Raw genomic sequence first — 21,660 nt, 5'->3', positions numbered from 1 at the left:
TCGGATGTGATCAATTTTAAAATTTCAATAAATTCACACGCATAGATGGCTGTAGGTCTAATTTATTTTGATCTTGTGTGTTTTATCAAATTTATGGTTTTTCAGATTTTTCCGTAAGGTTCGTCACCTTCAAAAAGCCAAAAAACTGTGTTTTTGGGGTTTTTGAGGGTTTGAACGTGTTTCTCCCATTTTTAAATGTTCTGAAGGACTCAGTTACTTCAATTTACCTATAAATTATAAAAAAAACATTGATTTGATCTATTTTGAAGTCTACGAACTAGGGAAAATACCCAATAACTCCCTAAGAAAACAGTTTTTCGGATTTTTTAAGATGGCGAACCTTACGTATCGTATTGTGCCTAAATTAATTAGCAAATTTTACCTATGGTAATGGTCTATATTTATGATAAACTCTTGCAAGTTGAATAAGGAGAAATTTGTACTGTTTTTTAAGGTAATAAAACAATCAAAAATATATAATAATAAAGAATTTACTAATGCAATACAAAAATAATAATTAGTGACTATATCTTCAATAAAATAAAAAGAATAAAACGGGATAATACCCGAAGATTGGCTGTATACCATCTAGTTAAATAAAATTAACATGAAGTAAAACTCCCTAGTGCAGTTGGTATATTTAATAAAGATTCTAAAAATTTTTTAAAAATCCAAACGGATTACGTTCAAAACGTTTTCGGACTTATCAGTCCATCATCAGTGAACTCTCTGTCCTTGCTAAATAGCCACAATGCCAAACACTGGTCCAGATGTATATTCTACATGGTGAAATTTGTTAAATAATTTGGCTTATATTGGATGCCAACGGATTAGTACTAGGTACATGATGCTCTACTCCATTAATTAAGAGATTTTTTTATTATGAATAGGTCTACATTGAACTACGTTTAGTCTGTAAACGTAGTTCAATGTAGACCTATTCATAATAAAACAATCTCTTAATTAATGGAGTAGAGCATCATGTACCTAGTATCTACTAATCCGTTAGTCTGTAAACGTAGTTCAATGTAGACCTATTCATAATAAAAAAATCTCTCAATTAATGGAGTAGAGCATCATGTACCTAGTACTAATCCGTTGGCATCCAATGTAAGCCAAATTATTTAACAAAGGACATCGCACACATCTTATGGAAAATATAATGTCACTCAAATTCAATAAAATTTATATGAATATATTCGTTTCAATTTAACGATCAATTCTTATCATTGCGCCAACTCTTAATTTTCAATAATAAGAGCAGAAATTGATATAAATCAATTTGAAATCAAATGGGTAGGTACATAAGTTAGAGAGAGAAAAAATATTTTAAAATACCCAAATTATAGTTAGTTCATAAATCTTCTCGAGCTCTTAAGCATCTTATTATAATAGTTTCACTAATCCGCTTAGGCCCAGCGGGGTTTAAGCTGTTTTGAATAGCACCCAGAGCAATAGTGATTATAACTGACACGTTTATAGACTCCAAAAATGTGATTTCGATAAACTTTAATTGCAATTTGCGCTGTAATTAATCATAATTAAAAGTTGGCGCAATGATAAGAATTGACAGTTAATTTAAAATGAATCTATTCGTATAAATTTTATTGAATTTGAGTGACATTATATTTTCCATAAGATGTGTGCGATGTCCTTTCACCATGTAGTTAGAATATACATCTTGACCAGTGTTTGGCATTGTGGCTATTTAGCAAGGACAGAGTCACTGATGATGGACTGATAAGTCCGAAAATGTTTTGAACGTAATCCGTTTGGATTTTAAAAAATTTTTTAGAATTTTTATTAAATATACCAACTACACTAGGGAGTTTTACTTCATGTTAATTTTAAAATAAAAAGAAATTGTTAGTATTACAATGTATTAAACTGTTAATCATATTTCTGCTGGCATGGATATTCATTCGCTTTAAGATTATCTTGGATATATTTTTTAACTAATGGATACGGGGTACATTCCTTATCCAGAATATCAGTCATACACTTCACGGCTGGTAAAGCTCGCCTAAAAGATAAAAATGAGTTAATTGAATTAGTTTGAATGAAGTTTATAATTATATGTCCGATTGTAAATTTAAATACATTGAACAAACTCTTAGAGTTTCATAGAAATATTTCTTCGTTTCCTTCTATCTCCCCTCTCCCCTTCCTTTTACCCTATCAGGGTGCCGGATTTGGGTTAGGTATTTTAATTTCCATTCATACATCTCTTCTATTCTTTTCTATTTCCTGCCATTGTTTTCAATTCCTTGAGTTGATTTTTTTAGATATTTTAGCTTCTGTTACTTGCTGTATCCATTTTTTATCTGCCTTTTTCCGTTTGCGATGTTCTTTGCTTCGTAGACTTTCCTTGCAATTCTGTTGGTTTGCATCCTCATCAAATGCATATACCAGTTCATTCGTCCCTTTGCTATTTTATTCATTATTGGTTCTTGGTTGGCAATTCTTCTAATAGTCTCCTATCCTTCTTAGGTATCTTAACTCCATTGCATTTATCCTGCTCTTATTTTTTTCCAGAATAGTCTAGTTTTCACTCGAATAGAGCACAGTCGGTATCACTATTGTGTTGTATATTTTTGTCCCTGTCTCTCTTGTAAGTTCTCTTTTGCAAGTATTAAGGCTAACGCATAGTATAACATTTTTGATTTCTTTGCTCTATTTGTTACTTCCCACTCTATTTTTCCGTCGCTAGTAATTATACTTCCCGAATATTCGTAAGTTATAATTATTTACAGTTCTGAGGTTTTACATTTTATCGTTTTCATTATCCTCCTGATCTTCTTTGCCGTTAATTATCATTATATTACTTTTTTCACCGTTTATTTCCATTTTTAGTTCAACTTTTTGCTTTACCCATATATCCATTAGTTTGTGCATTTAATCGATAGTATCGGAATCTGCTATTAGTAGATACCTACTATGTCGTTCACATACAGTAAGGACTCTATTGTTAACAGTTGTAATTTAGGGAATACCATTATTTTCTGTAGTTGGTTGGTTCTTACTCTAGTATTTCTTATCAGTTTGTTTACTATTGTGAATAGTAAAGGGCTGAGACTATTATCTCCTTGATTAATACCTCTTTTCCAATTAAATTCTTCCAATCTTTCCCCTGTTATTTGTACTCTTGCTTTTACCTCTTTGTAAGTACTTTCTATAATTTTTGCCAGCGTATAGTCTATTGTCTTTCTAACGTGCCGAATGCTGCTCTTAGGTCTATGAATGCTAATACCAGTTCCCCCGTTACTATCTGTTCTTCCTTCCATTACGTTCCTAATGATATATAGACATATATGTAGTTATTTGTATTATGTTATATGTACTAATTCAATTTTTACTTCTTATCTTAGTTTCCTCTCTATTACATATTTTCGTATAAATTTTAAAACATACCGATGACAGACCTGTAGCTCTATAGTTCTCGCAGTTTATTTATTACATTTTCTTCCTTTATTAATTCGGTATGAAATTTTTTCTCATAATATTATTTCCATACTCTAATATGCCTATGTATTCGGGGTTTATTTTGATTTGTGTTGATGTACCTCTTACTGCGTTTATTTCCTTTCGCTTTTCTCTCTTCAGGTGTCGTATTGTTTTTTTTTTACAAATCGTCTTTGCCTGTGATATTCTTCTTTATCTTCTTCTGATCCGGTTTCGACGTATTTTTTCACGCTAATTTCTTATTTTTTATTTCTGCCATTACTTCTTTGTTTCACTACCTTGTCGCTCTCAATTGTTTATTATATTTAATGATTCGACACACTTCAGCTACTGTTTTCTTTAATATTTCACTGTAAGTATTCCATTTTTCTTCCGTTGTCCATGTTTCTTTGTGGCCCTCTATGTGTCTCAATATTTTATTAGTTTCCTTCTTGTAAACTTCTCGCGTCTCGCACACTTTCTATCTTGAATTTGTTTACCTTTACTTTCTTGTATTCTTTTATTTCCACCTCTTCTTTCATCTTTCAGTTTTGCAGTGACCATCTTGTGTTGTATTTCTTGTATATATATATATATATATATATATATATATATATATATATTCACAATTTTTTTGGGTATTGAAGTCAAATTGGGGCTTTAAAGTATACTATTGTCTAATATTCGAGCTTTCGGAAATGTTTATTTCCTTTTTCAAGAATGTCTACAATGCAATAAGATAAAAAAATATTAGAATATGTATCAGAGAACAAATAGTAATGAGTAACTTACCAGAATTTAGATTATAAAAAAGTGTTGGTTACTATACATAAGATTAAAAATATTAATGGTAAACGGCTGTTGTACATTTTGAATAACATAAATAACAATAAAAATTCTTAGCAAAAACACTTAACAAAGGATAAAAATTGGTTAAATTTTGAAGTAATGATCTAAATTTAATTTAAATGATCTGGTAAGTTACTCATTACTATTTGTTCTCTGATACATATTCTAATATTTTTTTTATCTTATTGCATTGTAGACATTCTTGAAAAAGGAAATAAACATTTTCGAAAGCTCGAATATTAGACAATAGTATACTTTAAAGCCCCAATTTGACTTCAATACCCAAAAAAATTGTGAAATTCGTATTTCCAATCAAGTGAATCAAAATACTACTTGTATATATATATATATATATATATATATATATATATATATATATATATATATATATATATATATATATATATATATATAATCAATTAAGCTTTTTATATTTCTCTCTTTAGCCACAAATGTATATTTGTCTTCAAATTTTTGTTCACTGAATATATTTCCTATTATCAGGTCATTCGTTTGGCAGAATTCTAGCTCTAGCTAGCATTTTAATTCCATTTCTATTGAATGTTTCTTCCTCATATTGTCCAATACATTCTAATCCCCTATTAACGTCCTTACCTGCTCTTGAATTTCAATCTTTTAAGATTATTATTTTTCTTTTTTTCTCTCTTAATTTTGTCTAATGTATTTTGGAGTTCATTGTAGAATTCTATCATTGTAACTTCTTCATTACCTTCTGTTGATCCGTACGTTTGTATTATCCCTATCTTGTCTTTTAATTCTATTTGGGCCGTAATTATTCTAGATTATACTGCTTCGTAGTTTGCTCTCTTTGATTCTATTCTTTCATTCACTTATGACACAGTCCGTCTTTTGCGCTGTGCCCTACAGTACCCCGGAATAGTAGGTATACGCTATATTTCTCGTTGATATTGAGCCAATAATATTAGTAAAATAATAAACAAACCAAGAAACTGAAATGGAGACTATACAAAAAACAAATGCCTCCATTTTAAATTTTTTAATTTATGATGTTGTGTATCACGTTAACACAAGATTTGACTTAGATATAAGCCAAAAGAAAAACTTCAGGTTCAAGAAAACTTATCGAGGTTCTGAAACTGTTTTCTTGTTAAGTTAAATATTTTATTTAAATAGGATTAAGCCACAATACACTGCAATGAAAATTACAATTTCCACTCCGAAAATCGTTTTCAAAATGTCATTTTTAAATTATCTTTTTTGAAAACAAACTGAAACCGAAACGTCAAATTTTTAGTCAAAAATTTAATTTTTCTACAGCCGTGCTAAAAGAGCCACTTTCACGCACGCATTTCGTTTCCGAAAGTTGCACTTTCTCGCACGGCGTGCCTGAAAGTAAAATACCTTGTAATATGGCATTATAATATATTATAATACATGCAATAAACTAATATTTAGATGTATAAACATTCTCAATTTCTTTGCAAAACGAAAATGCAGCAGCTGCATAATACTCTGGTTAAAGCGGAGAGTGCAGGAAGAGTCTATACCGGTTTCGGAGATCTTTTTCACCTCATCAGTAAACCCATATCCTCTTCTCTCCGCTTTAACCATTTACCATAGCTTAGGGCCTTCCCGAATTGCAAAGAAAGAAATGTCACGGATGAACTAGGGCCATCTGCCGGAAAACAAACTAAGTTATCAATCGAAGCAGCGTAGAAAACGACAATAAATATCGCCTCCGTACCACCAGATTGACAACAGGTGGAATACTTTCTTTGGTTACACCTCCTGAGACTTTTACAATTTATAAGTCATACAGGTGCCGAGAAAATTAAGATGAGAGAATTTTAAATAATTCACAACTCATCTACTCAGCATGGTAAAGCTCCAACAAGAAAGATTCCTTAATACTCAAAAGAGTAAATGAATTAAAAATGTATAAACATTCTCAATTTCTTTGCAAAACGAAAATGCAGCAGCTGCATAATACTCTGGTTAAAGCTGAGAGTGCAGGAAGAGTCTATACCGGTTTCGGAGATCTTTTTCCCCTCATCAGTAAACCCATATCCTCTTCTCTCCGCTTTAACCATTTACCATAGCTTAGGGCCTTCCCGAATTGCAAAGAAAGAAATGTCACGGATGAACTAGGGCCATCTACCGGAAAACAAACTAAGTTATCAATCGAAGCAGCGTAGAAAACGACAATAAATATCGCCTCCGTACCACCAGATTGACAACAGGTGGAATACTTTCTTTGGTTACACCTCCTGAGACTTTTACAATTTATAAGTCATACAGGTGCCGAGAAAATTAAGATGAGAGAATTTTAAATAATTCACAACTCATCTACTCAGCATGGTAAAGCTCCAACAAGAAAGATTCCTTAATACTCAAAAGAGTAAATGAATTAAAAATGTATAAACATTCTCAATTTCTTTGCAAAACGAAAATGCAGCAGCTGCATAATACTCTGGTTAAAGCGGAGAGTGCAGGAAGAGTCTATACCGGTTTCGGAGATCTTTTTCCCCTCATCAGTAAACCCATATCCTCTTCTCTCCGCTTTAACCATTTACCATAGCTTAGGGCCTTCCCGAATTGCAAAGAAAGAAATGTCACGGATGAACTAGGGCCATCTACCGGAAAACAAACTAAGTTATCAATCGAAGCAGCGTAGAAAACGACAATAAATATCGCCTCCGTACCACCAGATTGACAACAGGTGGACCAGAGTATTATGCAGCTGCTGCATTTTCGTTTTGCAAAGAAATTGAGAATGTTTATACATTTTTAATTCATTTACTCTTTTGAGTATTAAGGAATCTTTCTTGTTGGAGCTTTACCATGCTGAGTAGATGAGTTGTGAATTATTTAAAATTCTCTCATCCTAATTTTCTCGGCACCTGTATGACTTATAAATTGTAAAAGTCTCAGGAGGTGTAACCAAAGAAAATATTCCACCTGTTGTCAATCTGGTGGTACGGAGGCGATATTTATTGTCGTTTTCTACGCTGCTTCGATTGATAACTTAGTTTGTTAATATTTAGATGTTATTTACTAATTTATTTCAAACTTATCTTACTGTGTTTATGTTTTAATGAAATTAGCGCGATTATTTCATTCATAGGAGATTCTGACCAATAGAAAACTACAGAAATCTGAATTAAATCGATAATTTTTGATTATCTCCCGTCGTTAAGTATATTACGTCAGATGCCCTTCGTTGCTACGAAAAAATACATTCAGTGACGTTAATGACAATTAATGTTTTAAAAATTATAAAAGTGATGACTTTCAATCGTCAAATATTTATAAAAACTGTGTGTTTAATGGTAATTACATAAATAAACTACAATAAAATTTTGGTTTTGAACAGTTTTATTCATGAAATAATCGCAACAAATTGCACTCGACCTCTGAAATTAATATAGAATTTTTGCTCTCGTGACACTTTGACATAATTTCACTCGCCTTCGGCTCGTGAAATTAAAACTGTCAAAGTGTCACTCGGGAAAAATTCAATAACTTCAGAGCTCTTGTGCAATTACTACTGATTATTTCATTCATAGGAGATTCTGACCAATAGAAAGCTACAGAAATCTGAATTAAATCGATAATTTTTGATAATCTCCCATCGTTAAGTATATTACGTCAGATGCCCTTCGTTGCTAAGAAAAAATACATTCAGTGACATTAATGACAATTAATGTTTTAAAAATTATAAAAGTGATGACTTTCAATCGTCAAATATTTATAAAAACTGTGTGTTTTAATGGTACTTACATAAATAAATTATAATAAAATTTTGGGTTTGAACAGTTTTATTTATGAAATAATCGCAACAAATTGCACTCGACCTCTTAAATTAATATAGAATTTTTGCTCTCGTGAAACTTTGACAGAGCTCTTTGACAGAATTTCAGAGCTCTTGTGCAATTACTACTGATAATTCTATGAAATAAAATTATTTTGACATAATATTTAAAAGTCAAATCAGTAGGCAATTATAATGGTTTTGAATCGTCGTCATGGAAACCCATTATATTGAAAGTTTGGTTTTGACAACCTTGTCAAAGAAATAATTTGTGTATTTTCACTTCTAAATAAAATTGATATTAGTCCGTTCTTTAACGGTAAAATATTGCAAAACCTCTAAATTTTAAAGAACCGCTTGGATTGGCATGAAATTTGGCATACACATAGCTAACAAGTCAAAGAAAAAAAGTGATATTGTGCCGATATGTGCTTTTGCCCTGGGGGTGGTTTTCACCCCTTCTTGAGGGTGAAAAAATATTCGTCCAAAGCAAGTCAGGAAATGGATAAACTGGCTAATTTTAAGTAAATTTTGTTCTATAGAGTTTTTTCACTAAGTCAATACTTTTCGAGTTATTTGGCAGTGAATGTGTTCAGTTTTTCAATAAAATAACTGCGCTTTCAGACGGTTTTTCGCAAATAACTCAAACAGTAAGTATTTTGTCGAAAAAACATTTTTAAGAAAAATATAGCCTGTAAAAAACTTAAAAAACGGTGTATACATCACGTCTCTACACCTAGTAGAAGCAGAGTTATAGCTAATGAAAAATAGGTTTATATTCGTCAAATTCCAAATGGAATACTTTAACGTGAAATAACCAAAAATGAAGCACATTTCGGGGAAAACTCATTACAACTTATTTAAAGTGTTTAAAAAACGCTTCATTTTTGTTTTATAAAAAAAATTTCTAGCATCAAAATTAAACAACTTTTTACAACAAACAAACAACAAAATTAAACAACAAAATTAAACAACGCTCAAAATAAAGTTAGTCCCTTTTGGTTTTGGTAAAAAAAATTGAGAAAATCACCCCAATTAGTATCTTAAATAAACTTAATCGTTACGACTTCACGAGTTTCTTGACTCGTGTATATATTGTTTATACGATCTGTAAGTTTCATCGGTTTAAAGTCCTTATTATTGAAAGGGCTGTAGTTAAAAGGGGTTGAACGAGTCACTGATCACGAATGTATGCAAATTTAGAAACACCAAATCTTAATCAATTTTTGTCTAACAGAAAAACAAAAATAATACATGATATTCAGAAAAGCAAATCTGACTTTTTTTGAATTTGGCGATTTTTGGTATCTCTTAACAATTTTTAAGTTATTTTGAAAAAAAGCATATTTTTCAAAATTTAAATTTTTAAAAATTTTACTTTGAAACCAATTTTTTTTTTTAAATAAGCACTTTGAATCGATGAAACTTACAGATCATATAAACACAACATAAGTAAAATAATCTGTGAAGCGGTAACGATTAATTTCATTTAAGTTGCTAATTAGGGGTTGGTCTTCCCGATTTTTTTTGTGCAACAACAAAAGGGGCCAACTTTATTTTGAGCGTAACTTGCTTAAATTTAATGCTAGGTACTTTTTGTAAAAACAGCAATAAAGCTTTTTTAAACACTTTAAAAAGGTTATAATGGGTTTTCCCCAAAAAGTGCTTAATTTTTTGGATATTTCACGTCGAAATATTTAATTTGAAATTTGGTGAATATGAATCTATTTTTCATTGGCTATAACTCTGGTTCTACGAGATCCAGAGACCCAACGCGTACACCATTTTTTTTTTACTTTTTTATAGGCTATATTGTTGCTAAGAACGTGTTTTCGACAAAAAACTTACTTTTTGAGTTATTTGCGAAAAACCGTCTAAAAATGTGGTTATTTGGTTGAAAAATGAACATAACACTCGAAAAGTGTTAACTTGGCGAAAAAGCTCTATAGAACAAAAGTTACTTAAAATTAGCCAGTTTACTCATTTCCGGACTTATTTTGGACATATATTTTTTCACCCCCAAAAGGGGGTGAGAGTCACCCCCAGGGCAAAAGCACACATCGGCACAATATCACTTTTTTTCTTTGACATGTAAGCTATACGCACGCCAAATTTCATGTCAATCCAAGCGGTTCTTTAAAATTTAGAACAAAAACCGTGAAAGAATGGACTATATCTCTATTTTTTGTGGCTTTTTTCCAAACGTACGGCCCTAGATAAAATATTGTTCCTAACTCATGCGGAAAGTGTCTTCTTCGCCTGCTTGCCCCAACTCCGCTATCGCGTCGTTCGGGTCAACGGCAGTCTCGTGCGTGAAAGTATCACTTTCCGCACTAGTTAGGAAAATAACTATTTCCACCTACCTCTACCGAAAGTATACTTTTCCGGACCTGATTGTAGGGAGCAAAGTTGTACTTTTCCTCCCTAGGGAGGAAAATATTTTTCCTCTCTAGGGAGGAAAATATGTTTCCTCCCTAGGGAGGAAAAGTAAAAGTGACGTCATGGTATTTCATTCATGAAATGTAACTTATTGACGCCCTGTACAATATCTATTTTCTATTACGTAAGTTTCTGTACATTTTAACGTTTATTTATAAAACATTCTGTATTTTGCAGAATGGTAAAAAACAGTAAATTGTTATTTTGATTTAACAATGTTTACATTATTAATTTGACTTATATTTGACAGTTGACAGTTATATTGTACGTACTTGTTAGTTTTAGTTCTAACAAATTTTGTTGGTTAGTTACATAAATAATTAAGTAAAAATGAAAAACGCTGGACGGAAGGGCCGCCCGAGAACTTTATCGTACCGATCTATTATCGTTATGGTACTAGATACTGGCATTCTATAAAAATAACAAAGTTACTCGTTATTTTGATATTTTAGAAACACCTACTGTACTTAAAAGTATTTTATGGTTATACGCATCATTAATTCCTGCATTTGAGAAAATGCTCGATGCCATATTTCGGGGACACACTATAGATGTGTAGATTATTGCATAAATCAATAGAATATTATAGTCATACTTTCATTTCAAATAAGTTCATTTTTCTGAGAAATTAATAGTTTACAATATTTGAATTTCATTCTATTTCGATTACGCCAGTCAATGCGCGAGATTAAGAACAAGATATTATCTCCAAATTCTATCCTACTGCATGGATTTTAATGAAATTTTGGGAGTAGCCTAATCTCCTAATTTAAAGTCTATCCTATATACTATGGCGCTTTTATCATGGGGGAAGTTCCCACCTCTCCTCAGGGGTGAAATATTTTTATTTTCGAATTACATGGAGAAAAAGGAAGAATTTTAAGAAAATTTAAAAATTCATTCTATAATTTGATCACATTTTTTACAAAAACCATTCATTTTAAACCCGTTCAACTTTTTGAAAGTAGAAATAACACTGTATTAAAAGGTATTGTAGAAGGAAAACAATGCATTTAAATTATGGTGGATGGGGAGTCAAATGTGTATATGTTACAGTTCAAGTTGATTCTCAGTTAGTTGGAGTCAACTAGTTGGAGTCAACTCCAACTGAAACGAGCAGTAAAAGTTGATTTTGAAAATTTAAATCAACTTTTACTAGTTGGAGTTGACTCTTCCTGGATCGATTCAGTAAATGTTGATTATACGAGAATCTCAAGTGCATTTTTGATGAGTGTGCGTTTCTTTGTTTTGACCGTTTCAACTACTTATTAGTATAGTCTGTAACGTCGCCCCGGTTAGGTAAATTATTCTGATTCGATTTTTTGCACAAACTTACTCAAAGAAATACATCCGTATAACAATCCATATAACAAATACACAGGGTGTCACGCGGTACCGTGGTCGAAAAATTGTTTAACCAATTTTTGTTAACCAAATTCACAAAAATAATTTTAATCTACTCTATCTCATATTATGTAAAAATGTAAAGGTTTTATTGTGTGAAAATTGTAAATATAGATAGCAGTACATGAAGAGTTTAAAAGTGTGTCTAGAGTAACAATGTATTTTAAATGGGTTTTACTTTTTCGCACTGTTTTTTAGCACACTTTCATATAATTAAACATCCTTAACTTTCGCCTTCGGGAGGAAATCAGACACGCCCTTACAACGGCAACTGAAATGCTCACAAAACAGCGACCACGGAAGCAAAGATGGATGACAGAGGAAATATTGGATTTAATGGATGAAAGAAGAAAATGCAAACAGCACAAAGCAATGTACAAAGCATTAAATAGAACCATTAAACAAAAAATAAAAATTGCAAAAGAAAAATGGATAACAGAACAATGTGAAGAAATCGAAAACTTATATAAAAAACATGATGACTTCCATCTGTATAAGAAACTCAAGGAATTCACAGGCACGACATACTCACAAGGACCAAATAATCTAATCAACGCGGAAGGCAAACTGATTGCAAGCCCTGAAGGACAAATAAACATGTGGGAAGACTATATAAAGGAACTCTTCTATGACATGAGAGAACCTCCTACATTAAATACCGAAAACGACGAAGGTCTTCCAGTACTAAAGTCCGAACTGGAATATGCTCTACGTCAACTAAAAAACAACAAATCTGTAGGAAAAGATGAAATACCAGCTGAGCTATTGAAGTTAATCAACGACGAAAACTTAGACCTTCTTCTTGGACTATTTAATAATGTTTACAATACAGGGACTATCCCTAAAATATGGCTTGAATCAGTCTTCATACCACTGCCTAAAAAGAAGAACGCCAAATTATGCCAGGACTTCCGCCTTATAAGTCTATTAAATAACATTCTGAAGCTTTTCTTGCGTATCATACAGAACAGAATATATTATAAAAAATGTGATGAGGTCACCGGTCAAGAACAATTTGGCTTCAGGAAAGGTATGGGGACACGAGAATCAATATTCTGTCTTCAAACTCTGACACAAAGATACAAAGATCAGCAAGCAGACCTTTTTATCTGTTTCATAGATTTTGAAAAAGCGTTCGATAGGAAAGATTGAATGACATCGGAGTCTACAAAAGAGATTCTAAAATTATAGAGGCTATTTATTGGGATCAGACAGCAATCATAAAGACCAATGGTAATACGTCAAGGCCAATTGAAATACAACGAGGTGTTAGACAGGGTTGTGTGCTATCACCCATACTTTTAACGTTTACTCTGAGGTAATATTTGCGAACTCTTTAACGCACCCTTCAGAAGGAATCAGGATAAACGGTCAGAGAGTAAATAACATCCGCTATGCAGATGACACAGTATTAATGACTGATTCGGACCATAGTCTGCAGATACTGTTGGATAGGGATACTGAGAGTTGTAAAAAAATGGGGATGAAGATCAATACTGTGAGAACCAAAGTTATAAGAATATCAAGAAAGAAAAATTTACCTCTTCCAATAAATATGTGAAACACCAACAGCTTGAATACGTAAGCCAGTACAAATATCTTGGTTGCTGGTTCAACAATCAACTTGATTATAAACAAGAAGTCAAGAGCGAGAATAGAGGTAGCCCGACAGGGGTTCATCAAAATGAAAAGCTTATTTTGTAACAGTAGCATTAATATCAGCCTTAGATGTCATTTTCTGCATTGCTATGTGTGGTCAATACTTTTGTATGGAACGGAGGCCTGGACACAACACAACACTGATGAACAAGTTGGACGCCTTTGAACTCTGGCTTTATAGAAGAGACTTGAAAATATCTTGGACAACTCACACCACCAACGAATATGTTCTGAGGAGAATAAGTACAGATAGGGAACTGCTAAAAATCATTAAAGTCAGAAAAGTTAGCTACCTGGGACACATAATGAGAAACGAAAAGTACCGCCTCACGCAACTGATCATCCAGGGTAAGAGTGAAGGAAAACGAGGTCCTGGTAGGCGCCAGATTTCATGGTTTAGAAATATCAGAAACTGGACCGGCCTTGATTCAACATCTTTGTTTAGAGCCGCATTGGACAGAGACAGATTTGCCAGTGTAGTCGCTAACCTCCACTAAAGGAGAAAACACCACAAGAAGAAGAACTTTCGACTTGTCATGGTGATGACATGTGAGCTATAAATTACAAAAAAAGTTTTGACAGTTTTGTGGTTTGACAGAAGTTTGAATTTTTAAATGTCAAAATGGTGCAATGGTGCATCTCACTCGCACTCACATTACCGCTTAGTAATAAAATAATAACAAAAATTTCTTCAGTATCTTGTAGGGGGGTCGTTAAAATTTGATTTGGTGACTTTCGGACTTTCATATTAATAATTTTTAACTGAGTTATTAAGCCTTGAAAATGGTCATTTTCGTATTTTGAAAATTTTAAATCGCGTATAACTCGAGAACAACAAAATTTTACAGAAAAATCACAAAAACCTCTTTTGCTCCGAATGACCCAAATGATGTAAAGAAAATTGTCCTAAATAAATTTTTTTTGTGAGTTTGTTTAAAAAAATTGTTTAAACAATTATTCGACCACAGTACCATCTGACACCCTGTAGATTCGTTATTTGGTCGAAGAGGACCTCTTTTTTAGTAAGTTTGTGCAAAAAGAATCGAACTGGAATAATTTACCTAACGGGAGCGACGATACAGCCTAGACTAATTTGAACATATTCAGTAACATTTCATTTCTAGAATCGGCTGTTTGTGTGAATCAGAATCAACTTTTACTAAATGGCATTGGGAAGAGTATACTTTTCCTAGTTGGAGTCTACTTTTACTAGTAAATGTTGAATATAAATCTTCATTTTATATTTTTAATCAACTTTTACTGAAACCAGCCGTTAGAGTCAACTCCAACTAGTTGGAGTCAACTCCAACTGGATAATCAACTTGAACTGTAACATATATACTTTTCATTTTTCCTTAAAGTACATTAGACATATATTTTTTGCACCATATCTCGCTTAGTTTGTAAGTAACCGACATTTAACGGTGCTCGTTTTAAAGGCCTTTTCAAACACTACAAAAGGTGTTAGTAGCATTATACACCTAAAACCTACCGTTCCTCTGTTATTTCAAGTTGAATACACCAATTTGAGCATGCACCAAAAAACAAACTATTTTCACCTACCATATCTCTTTTTGTATTATAAATAGGACATTTACGAAGGAACGAATCTCTTTATTATTTATAATCTAAAAAATGTTTTATATCGTGTTTTTAGTACGATGCATAGTTTTTACAAAAAATCCGTCCGACAAGGTGTCATTTTTCAATGAAAATAGCCAATTTTCAACTACGCATAACTCAAAAAGTATTGAGTTCTCAAAAAAAAGTATAGACCAGTTTTTGCTTAGAAATAGGTTATTTAGCCACTTCCGTGCTTATTTTGACCAACAAATTTTCCACCCCCTTGAAGAAGTGGGAACCGCCCCAAGATAAAAACGCCATAGTATATAGGGTAGATTTTGTTTCTTGAGCTATTCCCTACTTACTGTAAAAATATCAAGAACATCAATGTAGTAGGATGAAATTCGGAACCAAATACCCTCATTGACTGCCCTACAATAATGCTCTGCTATCAACGCGTGAGAGAGGACACACAAAAGATTATAGCAAAATTTCTATTTACTGTAACTTTTTGAGTTTTTGTCATTGGAAAGGTAATTTTGCATTCTTTCAAAATATGTTAAAATATACAGGGCGTATTTAAAAAAATTAAGATTTTTTATTCATTTCCGGTTCAACCGGAAGCCATATTTTTGGTAAAATTTATTGTGATAATAGATAATAAAGTACCATATATGTCTGCAAAATTTGAAATTTTAGTTTCTATTAAGACGGAAGTTACGGGCACTCGAATATTTTTTTATAAAAAATGCATAACTCCCCTCCTATGGGGAGTTAAGATATATGACTAATGTCATTCAATTTACTGATAGGATATCAAAAATATATCAAAAAATAAACAACTTCCTTGGAGCCATTTTTGAGAAAATTTAGTTCAAATTTATGTCAAAATTTGACCCCTTAAATATAGGCAACCCGTAACTTTTTCTGAAAAACGATAACATCCTTCTTATAGCCCCATCTTTAGGCTATATAACGACTTTTTCAAATTAAACTTATCTTAAACAAGTTTTTAGATAGATAGGGAAATGTGTCGGGTGGGCGGTCGGCCATGTTGGCCGCCATTTTGAATTTGGAAATGTCAAATTCCGTATTTTTATTTACCTATCAATGAGCTTACTTTGAGTTGAATTTCATTCATTTCGGTCAAAATTTGCAAAAATGGGCCCTAAATAACCCCCCTATTTCGGCCCCCCTTTGAGAGGTTTTTTTTTAAAGCTTAGTTTCTCGACAAAATTCGCTAAAACTTACTCATACCGAATTTCTTCAAAATCGGTCCAGTAGTTTTTGCTGGGCGGTGGCGACATACGTACGTACGTACCTACATACTTCCGACATGTTTTTACTTTATCGTACTACATACGCAGTATGAGTATAATAGATAAAGTTATAGGATCGTGCAAAAAAATTTTTTTCAGATTTCACTTTTTTTCGACGTTTTGAGTCCCCCTGAGTCTAAAAAGCAAATAAAAAAAGCATGTCGGAAGTATGTACGTATGTACGTACGTATGTCGCCACCGCCCAGCAAAAACTACTGGACCGATTTCGATGAAATTCGTTATGAGTAAGTTTAAGAGAATTTTGTCGAGAAACTAAGCTTTTGAAAAAACCCCTCAAAGGGGGGCCGAAATAGGGGGGTTATTTGGGGCCCATTTTTGCAAATTTTGACCGAAACGAATGAAATTTAACTTAAAGTTAGCTCATCGATAGGTAAATAGAAATACGGAATTTGACATTTCCAAATCCCAAATGGCGGCCAGCATGGCCGACCGCCCACCCGATACATTTCCCTACCAATCTAAAAACTTGTTTAAGATAAATTTAATTTGAAAAAACATTTATATAGCCTAAAGATGGGTCTATAACAACAATATTATCGTTTTTCAGAAAAAGTTATGGGTTGCCTATATTTAAGGGGTCAAAATTTGACATAAATTTGAACTAAATTTTCTCAAAAATGACTCCAAGGAATTTGTTTATTTTTTGAAATATTTTTGACATCCTATTGGTAAATTGAATAACATTGGTCAGATTTCTTAACTCCTCATAGGAGGGGAGTTATGAATTTTTTATAAAAAAATATTCGAGTGCCCGTAACTACCTCTGTAATAGAAACTAAAATTTGAAATTTGGCAGACATAAATTTTACCTACAATATGGCTTCCGGTTTAACCGGAAATGAAAAAAAAATCTTAATTTTTTACATATTTGTATATATTATATTCAATGTTTTTACATATTTTGAAAGAATGTAAAATTATCTTTCCAACGACATAAAACTCGTTGCTGTAACTCAAAAACTCGAAAAGTTACAGAAAATTGAAATTTTGCTAGAATCTTGTGTGTGTCCCCTCTCACGCGATCATAGCAGAGCATTATTATAGGGCAGTCAATGAGGGTACTTGGCTCCGAATTCCATCCTACTACATCGATGTACTTGATATTTTCACAGTAAGTAGGGAATAGCTGAAACAAAATCTACCCTATATACTATGGCGCTTTTATCTTGGGGCAATTCCCACCCCTTCAAGGGGGTGGAAAATTTATTGGTCAAAATAAGCATGGAAGTGACTAGAGGACCTATTTTTAAGCAAAAACTGATCTATACTTTTTTTTGAGAACTCCATACTTTTTAAGTTATGCGTAGTTGAAAATTGGCCATTTTCATTTAAAAATGACACGTTTTCGGACGGTCTTTTGTGAATACCTTAAAAACTATGCATCGAACTAAAAACACTATATAAAATTTTTTTTAATTATAAATAACAAAGAGATTCGTTCCTTCGTAAATTTTCTATTTATAATACAAAAAGAGATATGGTAGGTAAAAAGAGTTTATTTTTTGGTGCATGCTCAAAGTGCTCATGCTTTTGTAGTGTTTGAAAAGGCCTTTAAAACGAGCACCGTTAAATGTCGGTTACATTCAAACTAAGCGAGATATGGTGCAAAAAAATATATGACTAATGTACGTTAAGGAAAAATGAGAAGTACCTACATTTAACCCCTCATTCACCAGAATTTAAATGCATTGTTTTTCTTTTGCAATACCTCTTAATATAGTGTTATTTCTACTTTCAAAAAGTTGGACGGGTGAAAAAATACGATCAAATTATAGAGCGCATTTTTAAATTTTCTTAAAATTCTTCATTTTGCTCCATGCAATTCGAAAATAAAAATGTTCAATCCCCGAGAAGTGGTGAGAACCGCCCCCATGATAAAAGCGCCATAGTATATAGGATAGACTTTGAATTAGGAGATTGGGCTTTGGGCTACTCCCAAAATTTCATTACAATCCATGCAGTAAAATGCAAATATTGTAGATTATTAATTTCTCAGAAAAATGGACTAATTTGAAATGAAATTATGACTAATATTCTATTGATTTATGCAATAAATCTATAGTGTGTCCCCGAACATTTTCTCAAATGCGGGAATTAATGATGCGTAGAACCATAAAATATTTTCAAGTATACAAGGTGTTTCTAAAATATCAAAATAACGAGTAAATTTCTTATTTTTATAGAATGCCAGTATCTAGTACGATAACGATAATAGATCGGTACGATAAAGTTCTCGGGCGGCCCTTCCGTCCAGCGTTTTTTTATTTGCTTTTTAGACTCAGGGGGACTCAAAACATCGAAAAAAAGTGAAATCTGAAAAAAAAATTTTTGCACGATCCTATAACTTTATCTATTATACTATACTACGTATAGAGTACGATAAAGTAAAAATGACTTGTTATTTGAGGAAGGTGGAAAAACCATATGTATAACATGGGAGTAAAGTGCCTTTTCCTCCCTTGAATGATTACTACCCTCCGCTACGCGTCGAGCAGTAAACTTCATTCTCGGGAGGAAAAGTAGCACTTTCCTCCCTTGTTATACAAATAGCTATTACATTAAAATAAATTATGGCTCAATCCCATAGAAACACAATAAACAATAACTTTGTTTACATTGAATATTTGTAGATACTTACGAACACATTATTTCCACGGTGTCGGGAATTCTAGCGGTATCATTTGTTCTTTTAGCAGTATCTGATAAACATGTTAAGTAACTGGAAGCCACATCAGCATTTTCAAAAATCTTCATACAAGGAGTCAAGTCAGCTACAAATATAATACAGAAATAAATAAATGTTGAACATTAAATCTATAAAAATATATTATAATTAAACTCATGTGATCATATCATGATAATATAAATAATATAAAAATAGAAGATTGCGTTTTGATTAAATCCAAGCTGATTATCCTTTCGATTAAGCTGATTACTAAATTACTTAAGCTACAGGAAAATGTATCGATACGTGAGTCAAAAATCAAATCTGAGCCTGGAGAACAAACTTCTGATTTATAAATGTATTTTAAAACTGGTATGGCTTTATGCAGCAAAAATATGGGGAACAACAAGCAACACCAACATTCAAAAACTTGAACGATTCCAATCAAAGGTATTGCGCCAGATCTGCAATGCCCCTTTACACTGGGCTAATTAGCAAAATACAAGGAAAAGTTATTTACCAGCAATTTTATTGCTGCAATCGAATCTTATTATTGTATGTATTAATAATATAGGTATGCAAAGTCCGCAGATAGTGTGCTACTTTTTTTATAAACAAAATGGCGCCCTAAAATCGTGTTTTTTTCAATTTTTGCTCTATAACTCCAAAGATTTTAACTTTACACCAAAAACATCCAAATAAAAATTGACCGCAATTAAATTCTGCACAGAGGCGTGTTTTTCCCGATTCAGTTCGATGAAAACTTTCCCCGGAAAAAGCGGGTTTTTCTAACAAAATCTTTAATTTTCAACTAAAATTTTAGAAAAGTAATTGTTAATCAATTTTTAAATAACTTGGTAATGTAAAAGCCCTTTTCGTATAGATTATAATTCCAGAAGCCCATGAAAATTGAATAAACAGTTTAGCAACAATTGAATTGTTAATTAAAAATTTACGGTCGCTATAATAACGACAATAATTATGATGCATAAGAATAACTATCATTTTTTCATAAAAAGACACTATACCCATCTAATGTAGTTTATAGAATTAAAATTGGACTATTTAAGCGGCCTCAGGAATATTTTAAACTTATAAACAATTTTGTGGCTTATAAACAAATAGAATATCTCGGAAAATATTAAACTAAGTTAAATTGTGAAAATGGTATTCGAAAGACAGCGGCAGGACGCTTCTTTTAAAAGAAAAAACGTTTAATTATGACGAGTGGTTCCTGAGATACAGTCAGTCAAATTTGACCGGAATTTACGGCAAGGATATAAATAATAGGATCATAATTTTCAAACCATCACCTTTTTATTTTTGTTCTCTTTCTCCACACCAATTTTCATATCTTTAAAATACTCATAACATATATTATTATAATAAAAACTATCGATAATACGTGTGAAAATTACCAAAAATAGCAAAATTCTAATCAAAAATTAGGTTGGAGAAAATGTAACCCTCAAAGTTCAAAATCGGTATACGTTAAAGAATGCATTTTCTCGGCTTCCCATGGAGCAATTTCCTTCATTATTTTTTTGTTCCATAATAACTCGAGTAGAGCCATCGAACTAACTCATTATTAAATGTCAAACTTGCTTTTGTTTTGTTATAATAGATTAATTTATTTATAAGAACAGAAAACTACATATTTTTACCAGTTGAAGGCTTTTTTTTAGATAAACTTACTACAAGTGTACCTTTTAAAGTTAAAAACATAAATATTCTCATTTAGAAGCTGTATAATTATTTAAACAATTTTTATTTAAACAAATTAAAATTTTGTGTTATAATAAATAAATTAATTTATTATAACAAAACAAAAGCAAGTTTGACATTTAATAATGCGTTAGTTCGATGGCTCTACTCGAATTACTTGGGAACAAAAAAAGAATGAAAGAAATTGCTCCATGAGAAGCCGAGAAAATGCATTTTTATAACGTATACCGATTTTGAACTTTGAGGGTTACATTTTCTCCAACCTAATTTTTGATTGGAATTTTGCTATTTTTGGCAATTTTCACACGTATTATCGATAGTTTTTATTATAATAATATATGTTATGAGTAATTTAAGGATATGAAAATTGGTGTGGAGAAAGACGACAAAAATAAAAAGGTGGTGGTTTGAAAATTATGATCCTAATGTTTATATCTTTTCCGTAAATTCCGGTCAATTTTGACCGGTTGTATCTCAGGAACTCTTTTAAAAGAAGCGTAGTGCCGCTGTTTATTATTTCCCGAGATATTCTATTTGTTTATGAGCCAAAAAATTGTTTATAAATTTAAAATATTCCTGAGGCCGCTTAAATAGTCCAATTTCAATTCCGTAAAGTACTTTAGATAGGTATAGTGTCTTTTATGAAAAAATCATAGTTATTCTTATGCATCATAATTATTGTCGTTATTATAGCGACCGTAAATTTTTAATTAACAATTCAATTGTTGCTAAACTGTTCGTTCAATTTCCATTGGCTTGTGGAATTATAATCTATACGAAAA

The 21,660-nt window shown here is 32.0% G+C and overlaps 1 protein-coding gene across 1 annotated transcript in view; it reads right to left on the bottom strand.

Moving 5' to 3' along the window:
* Positions 1–912: 912 nt before the first annotated feature.
* The window catches only part of LOC126879687 (uncharacterized), a 69,398-nt gene continuing 48,650 nt past the window's right edge, over positions 913–21,660 (bottom strand). The window contains exons 5-6 of the mRNA XM_050642872.1: positions 19,127–19,259; positions 913–2,023 (exon numbers count right to left, since the gene is read on the bottom strand). Of these exons, the coding sequence (XP_050498829.1) occupies positions 1,891–2,023; positions 19,127–19,259 (266 nt within the window). The 3' untranslated portion in view covers positions 913–1,890. The remainder of the gene's footprint in view (positions 2,024–19,126; positions 19,260–21,660) is intronic.

This window comes from Diabrotica virgifera, chromosome 2 (genome assembly GCF_917563875.1).
Source record: "Diabrotica virgifera virgifera chromosome 2, PGI_DIABVI_V3a".
In the NCBI taxonomy this organism is placed as follows: domain Eukaryota; kingdom Metazoa; phylum Arthropoda; class Insecta; order Coleoptera; family Chrysomelidae; genus Diabrotica; species Diabrotica virgifera.
This window is presented reverse-complemented; position numbering and strand designations above follow the sequence as displayed.